Source organism: Dromiciops gliroides, chromosome 6, assembly GCF_019393635.1.
Source record: "Dromiciops gliroides isolate mDroGli1 chromosome 6, mDroGli1.pri, whole genome shotgun sequence".
NCBI lineage: Eukaryota > Metazoa > Chordata > Mammalia > Microbiotheria > Microbiotheriidae > Dromiciops > Dromiciops gliroides.
The window spans coordinates 160,516,366-160,528,478 of record NC_057866.1 but is presented as its reverse complement, the minus strand read 5'-3'; the positions used below and the strand labels follow the sequence as shown (position 1 = coordinate 160,528,478).

Below are 12,113 nucleotides of genomic sequence, written 5' to 3'. Positions count from 1 at the left end.
GTGCCATCTAGCAAAAGAGGAGGTTTCTTGCCCCAAATGATAGAAGTAAATAAGATAGCTGTGACAAATAGATAAAACAGTTATCAAGTTATCAAGGATTTAATATATGCTAGGCCTGTTCTAAGCACTGGAGAGATAAATTCAAGCAAAAAAAGAGACAATTTAAAATTCCTATTCAATCTTTGCATATTCTCTTATATACTTGAAGACAAATAAGATCCTTCCGTCTCCCCACCACCTCCAAGCACCCAAGGACTCTCATTAGCCTGGTTATTCTTCCCCAGACTGTGTTCAGGTTACTGACGTCTTTCAAAAAATGGGGGACCTACATTTTAAAACACTTTGTAGAAAAGTCAGTAGCTACAGATAATTCTTATATATAAAGAGCAGTGAGATGCAGCATATCTTTAATAAGGGAACCCCAAAGGGGAAAAAAGAGAAAGACAATCCCTGCTTTCCAGGAGCTTACATACTAAGGGGAAGATAAAACATCAAAAAGAGGTGAAAGGGTCTTTTATTCCTGTAAAGCACACTGGGTTTATTCACATAGATAAACTCTTGAACATTTATTCTGTCCACCATTACATTTTTGTATTATGCTCATGTAAGTAAGCAAACATTCTACTGAGACTGGTAAAATTAATCCACATCTTTGTTGTTGCTATATCTAGACAGGAGAGAGCCGAGTCAGTAACTTCTTTCAATGGTGATTTAACAAAGCTAGTAATTTTTGAATGTGCAAAACGCATCCCAGCTTTGAAATGATTGTTTTGGAAACAGTCAAAGAATCTCAGAGTAGGGAGGGACACTAAAGGTCATTTTGTCTAATATATTAGTAACAATTTCCTCTACAACAGTGTATTCAGGAGTTTCTAAAAGCTGACAACTGGTCATCCAGACTTCCCTTCAATACCTGGAGAGGGGATTGATGGTCTGCCCAAGTGACCGTTCCTGGTTTAGAGAGTTCTGATTGAGGGGAAGTTTTTCCTTCAATCAAGTCTACACTTTCCACCATGCAACTTTCATTCATTGCTCCTAGTTTTGTTTTGTCTTGTTTTTGAGCCAACAGGAAGGCTAATCCTTCTTCTACTGGACAGGACTTCAAATACTTGAAGATAAATAATATCCTTTCTACTCCCCACCACCTCCAAGCACCCAAGGACTCTCAGTAGCCTGGTTATTCTCCAAACTTTGTTCAGGTTACTGATATCTTTCAAAAAAACGTGGGACTTGGGGCAGCTAGGTGGCGAAGTAGATAGAGCACCAGCCCTGGAGTCAGGAGGACCTGAGTTCAAATCTGGCCTCAGACACTTAACACTTACTAGCTGTATGACCCTGGGAAAGTCACTTAACCCTAATTGCCTCACCAAAAAAATGTGGGACCTATATTTTAAAACACTTTATAGAAAAGTCAGTAGCTACAGATAATTCTTATATACAAAGAGCAGTGAGCTGCAGCATTTTGCCTGAAAAAAACTTGCATGCAACAAATGGCTTAAAAACTTCAATTAAGAAGGTTATATAATCAGAGGAGTTGGGTTGTGACATAGAATTAAACTGCAACAAGTTATTGGGGACAAAAAAATGAACCAACTGGGTTGTGATTATAGCTGGCACCTGATTTGTGAGAATAATGAATCCCCTTGGTCACATGTATTCAACTATGTACTATTTAAAGTTATAATTATGTAAAATACAGTCATTGCTTCAAGCTCAATGAAAACTTACTCTTCAAATTATTAGTCAATTAATGAGCATTTATTACATACCTACTTCCATTTGAGAGCTTCAGAAGGTTAGTGGTTCCACAAATGATGCTATAAATAGGTTAGGTGTGATACACAGTAGAGAGATGCATCTGAATGCCTGCCCTGCCACAAAGTACCTGAATGATCTTATAAAAGATGCTTAACCTCTCTGGGTCTTCCTAACCTGTATACGAGAGGTTTGGACTGAATGATCTCTCAAATCCCTTCCAATTTTAAAGCCTATGATTTTATTTATTGATTGATCTAGATCTCTCAAAGGGACTCAGTGAGGTTTTATGGAAGAAACATTGGTCGGAGAGTTGGGAGAGATGTGGGTTCAAATCCTATTTTTAAAAAACTTACTAGGTATGTGGCCCTTGGCAAGTCATTTTCCTTCTCTGTACTGTTTCCCCACCTGTAATATGAAGGGGTTGGTCCCTTTGAGGTGTCTTCAGCTCTATCCGTGGTTTTATAAAAGCTCTCAGCTACCAAATAATTCTCCAGTTTGGGGCCTAAACATATGGTGGGAAAAATGATCTAATAAACCTATATTTTTTAAAAGTTCAGGAAGGGGGGCAGCTAGGTGGCGCAGTGGATAGAGCACTGGCCCTGGATTCAGGAGGACCTGAGTTCAAACCTGGCCTCAGACACTTAACACTTACTAGCTGTGTGACCCTGGGCAAGTCACTTAACACCAATTGCCCCGCAAAATAATAATAATAATAATAATAATAAAAACAACTTTAAAAAATTAAAAAAAAAGTTCAGGAAGGTAGTTAACAGGAGTAGGCTATTTTAAGCTGATTGGCTAAATAACCTTGGAATATTTCAAATTACACTTGAAGTGAAAACTGGCTTCTGGAAGTTGGTCATACTTTCTTTGGGACACATCCAGGAAAAATGGTAAAGGAAATGTATTCTTTTAACTCTTCCCCTATTTTTTGCATGCTTCTTGAGTTCTTTAAATGAGGTAAAAGATGCTCCCTGAAGCCACCTTCTTAGAGCAAGAGAGGTGTAGGAGTTGTCCACATAAAGATTGCCAAGAAGGGGAGTGGAGAGAAATGCAACGATGACAGTCAGTAACGGGTCAACCTAGGAGAGCATGACACCTCTGAAGCCAAAGTCAGATGGAAGTCAATTTGAGAGCAGCCAGCAAGCCAAGGAAAAAAAGATTGAAAAAAATGTCCACCGTATTTTCACTGTACTTGATGATTAAGAAATCATTGATGTCCTTGGGGAAAAATAGTTTCAGTGGAGTGAGGGGACAAAAAGCCAGCCTGGGGCAGTTAGGTGGCACAGTGGATAGAGCACCGGCCCTGGAGTCAGGAGTGCCTGAGTTCAAATCCGGTCTCAGACATTTGACACTTACTAGCTGTGTGACCCTTGGCAAGTCACTTAACACCAATTGCCTCACCAAAAAAAAAAAAAAAAAAAAGCCAGCTTCTAGGTGGTGTAAGTTGATAGTGTCGGACCTGGGGTCAGGAAGAACTGAGACAAGAAGGTATAGATACCAACACTGAGAAGCATTGGAAAAAGGCATCCTCTTAGGCTATTTTAGGCACTACCTCTTTTGAAGAGATTCGTTGTGGCTTGGATCTTTATTGTAACTATTAGGGACAGCTTCGAAGGTTAACTCAAAGGCTGTCTAAAACACTAGATACCTTGTCCTTCTAACATGACAGATCACCTTTGCACACACCCACCCTGGCATTAACCCAAATACGGGAGGATATACTTCCTTGAGGGTGTGGATTGTTTTTCATTTTTGTCATCGTATACTCAGCATAGTGTGTGTGTGTATTTTGGTGGGGGGGGGGAGGGTAGGTTGGAGCATAGAAGGCTGGCCTTGTAGTTCGGGAGGTGTGGGTTCAAGCCAAATCTCTGGCACATACATACTGGCTATGAAACCCGGAGAAAGTCTCCCTATGACTATAATTTGTCCAAGAGCTGTTCTTCTGCATTAGTCGAAGAAGTTTCCATACTCAGAGTTCCTGACATTAGTGAAAACAACGATGTATTCTCCACCCCAAAGAATCCAATTTTTTTTTAAAGAAAAACTCCTTTTAAAATTCTACATTGGCTCCCCCTAAGCAAAGAGCACGGGCTCTAGGGCAGTGCCTTGCCCATGGGCATTAGAACTGGTCTTGTGGTTTTCACCAGAGGTGCACCTAAGTACCACCGGCTCTGCAACTTAGAGCCTTAGTTTCCTTAGAGCACTGAGGCTAGTAACAAACTCAATTTTTTTTCCATTGGAAAATGGGAGAGCTTCCCCTCCCTACCCCCCAAACTCTGGAAAGAGCCACTCTACACATGCATGGCCCGCCGGCTCCAAGCCAGCCAGAGCTTGGGGGGGCGGGGAGCTTGGAGAGGGGTTCCCACGATGGGAGCCCGTCTCCCTTCTCCTCCTCCCCCCGCACCGTTCAGCGAAAGGCTGCAGAGCGAAGCCTCTCCAGCACCTCCGACAAATTGCAAAGAAAACGCGTTCGGGCCCTGGTTCCGAGGGCTTCAGGGCAACCTCTTCCGCGGCGAGCCAGGGAAAACACGGGTGCCGGGCATCAGGAACTGCAAGCAGGAGTCCAACCCTCCTCGCCGGCTCCCACGTCAAAACGCCGGACGTCAGAAGAAACATTGTAATGTATCAAAACAGCGCACCCCGCGAATCTCCCCGGCAGCTGTTGCAGCTGGATTCCCCTCCCCCATCGCCCACTCTAAGTAAAATAAAACCTTCCCCTCCCCCCCAACTTCGGGCCGGGCCAAAGGAGGACCAGCCTCCCCTCGGCTGAAAGAGGGGCCCTCACTCTCTCTCTCCCTCGCTCGGGGTATCGGCTGCAGCAGCAGTTCCTGCGCCTCGCGCTCGCCGGTCAAACAACCCACAGCTGCACCCCCCCCCCCCCCCCGCCTCCCCCGCGCCCCCGGATAGGGCGCTCAGTCGCTCGGCAGCCCCGCGGGAGGGAGGGAGAGAGAGGGAGGGCGCGTGCGTGCGCGCTCGCGCCCGGGCCCCCAGCCGAGGTGCCCGCGCTTCCCCGAGCCCCGGCCGAGTTTCGGCGGTTGCCTTTGCGAGTCTATTAGCAGGCGCGTGGTAGCGATGGCGGCTCTCTGGGAGACTTCCCCGTCACTGGATACTACTCCTCCCGGCCCGCCGGCGGCGGCGGCTCCACCCCACCCACTCCCGCCCCCCCTTCGCCTTTAGTTTACAAGTAGCAATTTCCCCGGCTGGTGCCGCGGGTCCGGAGCGAGCCGGGCGCGCGCCGCGGGGCGGGCGGGCGCAGCAAACACTCCCTGGAGAAGCCCAGCAGCGAGCACCCAAACCCCCAACCCACCCGCCGGTCCAGGCCAACATGGGGCTGCTGGAGAGGCTGGGCAAGGAATGGTTCATCCTCTGCATCGTGCTGGCCATCGTGCTGGCGAAGATGGATCCGTCCGTGGGGGCCAAGGGCGGTGAGTGCGGCCCCTTCCCACGACCCACGCGAGAATCCAGCCCCGCGAGGAAGGGAGGCGGCGCTGCCCAAGTGTACGCACCCCCGCCTGGGGAGGGGGAGGCTCCCCGCCTTAGCTCTGCACCTTGATCGAGGTTACCCCGCGAGAACTAACCTCTCCCCCCCCATCCTCGTGGGAGAGTCGGGGTTACCTGTGGCCTTGGACTTGCAGGAGCAGCCCACTGTTCCAGTGTCAAGCTGCAGGGGGGTAGACCTAGTGTGTAACTGACCCACTCACAGACCGAGAACCTCAGCCAGGAGCCAGAACCCATCGGGTGGGACCTGGCATTGCCCTGACTCCTCGGGGTCCCTGAAGGTTTCCACCACGTGGAGACCTGAACTTCTTCAACCTATTGTCGGGTGCCTCCCCTTCTCCTTCTGGGGAGGCCGGAGGCGAGGAGGAAAACGTCCTGCCCTCCACCTCCAGGCTTCATTGAAACGCTCAGGCAGACTGACACGTTGCATACTCATGCAGGGGCACTACTTCCGTGTGCTCTCATCCCGGGCACCTACTGATTACAGCTCGAGTTAGTAACTCACAGAGAGGTGGGTTAGCTCTGTTTGCCAGTTTGTGTCCAGCTCCAGCTCAGTCTTCTAACAGAAAGGCTAGCTCTACCTCCCAAGAAAGTCTTTGTAGAGTGTGGATATTAATTGGTTAATAAAATGTAGCCGGGGTTGAAACTGTCAGATCCCAGATAAGGGGAGTCTTGTATACATGGGGCTAAATGGTTAGACGTTTGTCTCATTAGTCCCTCTTATCTCTTCCTTCTCTTCTGTTCTAAAGGTAGAGTGTGACTTAGTAACAGATAAAATTACACTTTTTAATCTAATCAGTTTTTCCCATTCAAGAAACTCCTAACTTAATTTCAGTGTTTGATGGGTCTTCTTGATCCGGTGTGTTGGTGTCTAAATTTTCATCCGGAGGTTTGAAATCCAAATGCTCATTGGCAGTCATTTGTACTGTTTTGATAAAAGCAGTTAGAAATGAATGAAAGGTATTTGTTATTCCTGTCAGGCAGCAAAGTCTTTTAGGCGCCTCCACCCCCAAGTTGAGAAGTCAGCTTCCTGGAGAACTTCTTGAAGTAGACAGCATAGAGAGCTTTTCTGTTTTCACCTTCTTTAGCGTTAGTTACTTTTCTAGTTTAATGTATTATTCTAGAATAACTGTGAAGATCAGTTCTAGGAAGGAAATAGAAGTCTGAAGAAGGGATGTCCCTTACCTGACAGCTAATTGAGGCAAGAAGTAGGAATCTGTCCACCAGAACTTTGTCACTTTGTGGAAAGCAGGGCTGCCATTGCTTTGTTCTGTTGGACCTAGAAAGTACCACTGATTTGCCTTTGATGCAGATTCTTTGTGACCTGTAGGCAAATGCTGTAATTTTTGTCGTTTTCTGTACAATGAAGACCACTCCTTTACCTCTCAGGTAAGAACAGATGTTGAGTCAGGAGAGACCTGCTGTTGGCAATTACTGGCTGTATGACTGTGGGCCAGTCACTTAATCTTTGTGAGTCTCAGTTTCTTCTTCTGTAAAATGCACAGCACCTGCCTCTACAGGAGGTGTTGTGGAAGAAGAAGTGAGATACTGTAAGGTATGTAAAATGCTTTGCAAACCTTTAAAGCCTAAATAAAGGTCAGCTATTATTCATGAGGGTTGGACAGAGTGGGGAGGGAGCGGGGTGACCTTTATAGCCTGAACTGAAATGTCTCTAGTCAGAAGAGACTGGTTTTATGCAGATTATAGGAAGCATAGTATATCCTTGCTTCAGTTTGCCTTGTGTAGAAAGTACCATTCTAAATGACATCCAGGTATCTGGGTGGTAACTTTGGAAGACAACTTTAGGAAAGTCTGCCAGGCCATTAATAATGGGAATCCACCAGGTGGGTGTTGACTTATTTCTAGAAGCAATGTTCTAGTTTCCTGAAAGGGAGGTGTACTAGCTGGGAAATAAAATGAGGTCTCTATCAAATCTCTGGAACATGACATGAGAAGAAATCTTGTGGGTCCAGTGTGACTTTCAAAGTTAAAAAAAACACACAACAGTCTGTGAACTGGGTGTTTGTCATTTAGAGGCTTAGTTTAATTAGATTAAATCCCCCTCCACCTTAAATCACCTGTTATATTGGGCATATATATATATATATACATATATATATGTTGACTATAGCATCTATTCTTGTAGCACTGGTTGCATGAAAGTGGCAGGTATAAGTCATGTGTGTACATTCACACTCATGTATACATACATGTACAATGCATGTGTATAAATATAAAAAGTGACTGTGTTATATACACATATATAAAACATTATTATGTCTCTTTATCTGTCTCTCCATAATGTGCCAAATCCTCAGATGAACAAAACATTAGATAATCATGTACAACTTATAATTCCTTTTTCTTCTGGTCACATATTACTCACTTTCTAGAAATAAAGAACTTCATTTTTTGCAGTTTGTATTTTTGGTCAGAGTAGGGTTGAACTAAAATGATAAATTAACACAGTTTCAGATTAAATTTCTCCTCTCTCCCTCAACTCTTCAGCTCTCTTCTGAACATGATTATCTTAAACATCCCAACCACTTTAAATAAAACTAAATTTTAAGCCTCTAAATTACCTACCAAAACAACCCTTGGAAGCTGGGAGAGAAGGAATGATCATATATGCCTGACACCTGCCTCTCAGATTGAGAGTTCAATTTTGAGGGTTATTCATTTCAACAAAAGCCCATTATAGTAAAACAACTTAGACATCTCTCCAAATAGAAGCCTGATTGTTAATTCATTTGTGAAAAGTTTTGGTGGATGGCCATATTTGTAATTTTTGTAATGAGTACTTGGCTTTCTCTCCAATGATGGTTGAGGTTTAGTCCTGGCTGTATGCAGTATTGTATTTTTACTTTCAAAGGGGATAAAGAATGCCTGCTGCCCAATTTAAAAAAAAAAATAGCAGGCTTGCCATAAATATAGTGCTTTCAGGTTTACAAACTCAGTTTACTAAACTGAGGCAGACAGAGGTTAAGTGACTTGCCCAAAATTACCCTCAGCTGTTAACTATCTGAGGCTGGATTTGAACTCTCATCATCTCCACTCCAGGGGCATCTAACTGCTCACAATCACTCTGTGAGTTGATTAGAATGGATTTAAATTACAGACTGTGCTGCACTTGGGCTAGTGGCTTGAATTCTTTAGGTCTCAGTTTCCTCTTTGGTAAAACAACTGAATTGGAGTTTAAGGTTTCTTCTAGCAGCTTCTATGAATCTAAGTTGAGGGGCTTCCTGGAGGAGAACTCCCCCTCAAATGGTGATTAGAGCTCAGATGCCTTAAGTCTTAGTCCCAAATGCCCCTCATTGAATCTGGCTGCATTTTAACAAGTCACATAGTTAGAGGATGAGAACAGTGTGCCGTGTTAAATGCAAATATTACATAACTGCTGGATATGATACATATCAGTCGCTTTCTGGACCAGAGTCAGGAAAGCTTGGGTATAAGTCTCCTCCTCACAATTACTCCATTTGTGATCACAAGCAAGTTAGTTAACTTTTCTGAACTTCAAACAGCGATCCAAGACTGTGTGTTGTAGATGCCTTCTGATCTGCTTTCCTGTAAGGAGTTCTCAGAAATGAAAATTACAGGTCCTTGATGCAGTCAGTTCCTGGTTGTAGGTACTTGATATATTGATAGTCTGGATGTGATCTAACCTGCTCAGAAATAAGGGATCATTGATACCTGTAAGCACAGAGCTTCCCAGTTGTATTCACAGAAGGAGAAAGGTAGCTTTCTTCTTTTGAAATACAGAGTAAGTTTCTGGTTTCCAGTTGTAGATTTCATTAGGTTGAATGATTACTATGAATAAAGCATGAATTCTAAAAAGGAAGTCACTTTTTTTTATTTACAAGTCTGTACAGCAAAAAAAGAAATGCTTCATGCTGTAGGATTGTGACATAGACACTGCAGCAGAGTATGTTGGGTTTCATTGAGTTGTGAAGTTTTCTTCAGTAGGCACTTGCTGGCCATGATCTCCTGAAAGTGCTAGTTGACCCACGGTATGCTGAGGGTATAAAAAATCTATATTCCTAAAGGCCTTTTTTTTTTTTTTTGTGAGGCAGTTGGGGTTAAGTGACTTGCCCAGGGTCACACAGCTTGTAAGTGTCAAGTGTCTGAGGCTGGATTTGACCTCAGGTCCTCCTGAAAACAGGGCTGGTGCTCTATCCACTGTGCCACCTAGCTGGCCCTATGTTCCTTTACCTATAAAAAAGTACTGTGAATTTAGTGGGCTTATATCTACATAGGATCAAAGAATTTTAGATTAGAGGACTTTAGTTTGTCAGATAGTAAACAAACAAACAAAACCATTTATTAAATGCTTGCTATGTGCTGGATACTGTGCTAATCATTGGAGAGACAAAAAGAGGCAAAAGAAGGAACCCTGCTATCAAGGAGCTTATGGTCTAACAGGGGAGACAACATGTAAACAAATATGTATAAACAAGATATATACAGAATAGTTAGGAAATAAGTGAGAGGGGGAAGGCACTAGAATTAAGAGGGGCTGGGAAAGGCTTCCTGTAAAAGATATGATCTTAGCTGGTGCTTAAAGGAAGCCCAGGAAGCCACAAGGTGGAGATAAGGACAACTAGCCAGAGAAAATGCATGGAGTGGAGGGATGAGTATTTTGTTTGTGGAACAGCCAGGAGGCCATTGCCACTGGATTGAAGAGTATGTGTTGGAGACTAAGGTGTCAGAAGATGTGGGAGGGGGGTCGTCTAGGTTCTGAAGGACTTGGAACTGCAGAGGATTTTATATTGGATCTTGGAGGCAATAGGGAACCCCTGGAGTTTTCTGGTAGTAGGGTGACATGATCAGGCTTGCATTTTAGAAAAATCACTATGGTGGCTGAATGAATGAAGGATGTATTGGAGTGGTGAGAGACTTGAAATAGAGAGGCTCGCCAGCAGGTATTGCTGCAATCCAACTGTGAGGTGATGAGGGCCTGCACCAGAGTGGTAGCAGTGACCGGTGAGAAAGGGACATGTTCTTGAGATGTCTCAGAGCTGAAATCAGCAGGCCTTGGCACCAGCTTGGCTACGGGGCCTGAGAGAGAGTGAGGAGTCCAGGATAGCTCCTAGGTTGTGAGCCTGATAGATCGCAGGATGTTGTTGGCCTTTACAGCAACAGAGAAGGCAGGAGGAAGGGGGGGGGTTAAGGAGAACGATGAGTTTAGTTTTAAACCTGAGGGGTTTAAGAGAGCTACTGGATATTCACTTTGAGTTGTCCGAAAGGAATCTGGAAACATGAAGACTGGAGATCACCAGAGAGGTTGGAGCAGGATCCATAGACTCATTAGCATGGAGATGGTAATTAAGTCCATGAAAACCAGTGAGGTTACTAAACGAAGTAGAATACAGGGAGAAGAACCCCTAGATAGATCTCGAGGGTGTGATCTGGATGAAGATCCAGCAAAGGAGACAGAGAAGTCGTCAGGTAGGAGAACCACGAGAGAATGGTGTCCTGAAAATCCAGTGAGAAACAGAGAGAGTGATCAAGTGTCCAAGACATCAGCAAAATCAAGGAGGATGAGGATTGAGGAAAGAACTTGGGATTTGGCCGCTGAAAAATCATTGGTAACTTTGGAGAGAGCTATTTAGACAGAAGCCTTAGGTAGAAGGGTTAATGAGAGGGAGAGAAGAGAAAGTGGAGGCTTGCATTGTAGATGACCTTAAGGACTTTATTTTAAAAAGGCAGCAGAGATACAGGGCCATAGTCATGGGGGATGGAAGGGTCAAGCGAGGGTTTGTTCAGGATCAGGGAAACATGGGTGCGTTTGTAGGCAGCAGGGAAGGAGTCAGTAGACAGGAAGAGATTGAAAATAATTGATAGAGTAGGAATGACAGTGGGGTCAATTTTGGGGGAAGAAATAGTATGGAATGGGATCTTTTGAGGAGGTAGAGGGACTAGCTTTGGTAAGAAGTGAGGCCATCTCATCATATGACACTGGGGTGAAGGAGGAAATGGTGGCAAAAGGAATCTGAGTTATATGAGATGAAGGGAGAAAAACAGGGAGCTCATAGTGAATGGCCTTGATTAAAAATTTTTTTTTTTGTAAAATATGGAGCAAGAGTCTTAGCTGGGCTAGGTAGCCATGAGAGATACGGGGAGACACAAAAGGTTTGGAAGAGCCACTGTGGAGAGTGGGATAGTGAATCGATAAAGGAGGTATAATAGGATAGCCTAGCTGCAGCGGAGGTACAGTTGAGGACATGTAACATAAATTTGTGGTGTACCTAGTCAGAATGTTCGTGTGATTTTCTCCATCTTTGTTCAGCAGCACAGGAGTAGGAGGAAAGGCAGGAGTGATCCAAGGCTGAGGCTTGGCGGAGCACAATCATCGAAGTAATAAAGGGGTAGGAGTAGGTACTCAGCAGAGGAGAGGAGACTGTAGAGTTGAGTTGGCTTATCAAGGGGTCAAGATGGGGAGAAGAGGAGGGGAGATGGCCTGGGAGCGAATTGAGGAGTCAAGGAACTGGAAGTCATGGTGTAGACAGAGTAGAGTTTGTTGAGGGAAGGAAGATGAAGAGATAGAAAATCTTAAGAAAGGATCCAGTGAGGCAGAGTTGAGGAAGGTGTATGTTGCAGCTATGGGGGATGTCCAGTGCAGAGAGAGAGAGGGAGAGAGACAGAATAGCACCATTTATGAGGGACAGAGAGAAGGCTAGTTTGGGTGTACTCTAGGGTGCTAGAAAGGGAGTATAATGAAATTGGAAGGAGAGATTAGTACCAGCTTCTGAAGCACTTTAAAGGCCAAAGAGAGGAGTTTAAATTTTATCCTTAAGGAAACAGGGAATCATTGAAGTTTATTGAGAAGAGGAGTGGTGGTCGGGCTTTTACTT

General features: G+C 44.5%; 1 protein-coding gene across 2 annotated transcripts in view; it reads left to right on the top strand.

The window, feature by feature from the left end:
* Window positions 1–4,952: 4,952 nt before the first annotated feature.
* SLC10A7 (solute carrier family 10 member 7) overlaps window positions 4,953–12,113 on the top strand; it is a 279,118-nt gene continuing 271,957 nt past the window's right edge. For both annotated transcript variants that reach the window (XM_043971561.1, XM_043971560.1), the window contains exon 1: window positions 4,953–5,186. In XM_043971561.1, coding sequence (XP_043827496.1) covers window positions 5,087–5,186 — 100 coding nt within the window. In that variant the 5' untranslated portion in view covers window positions 4,953–5,086. The remainder of the gene's footprint in view (window positions 5,187–12,113) is intronic.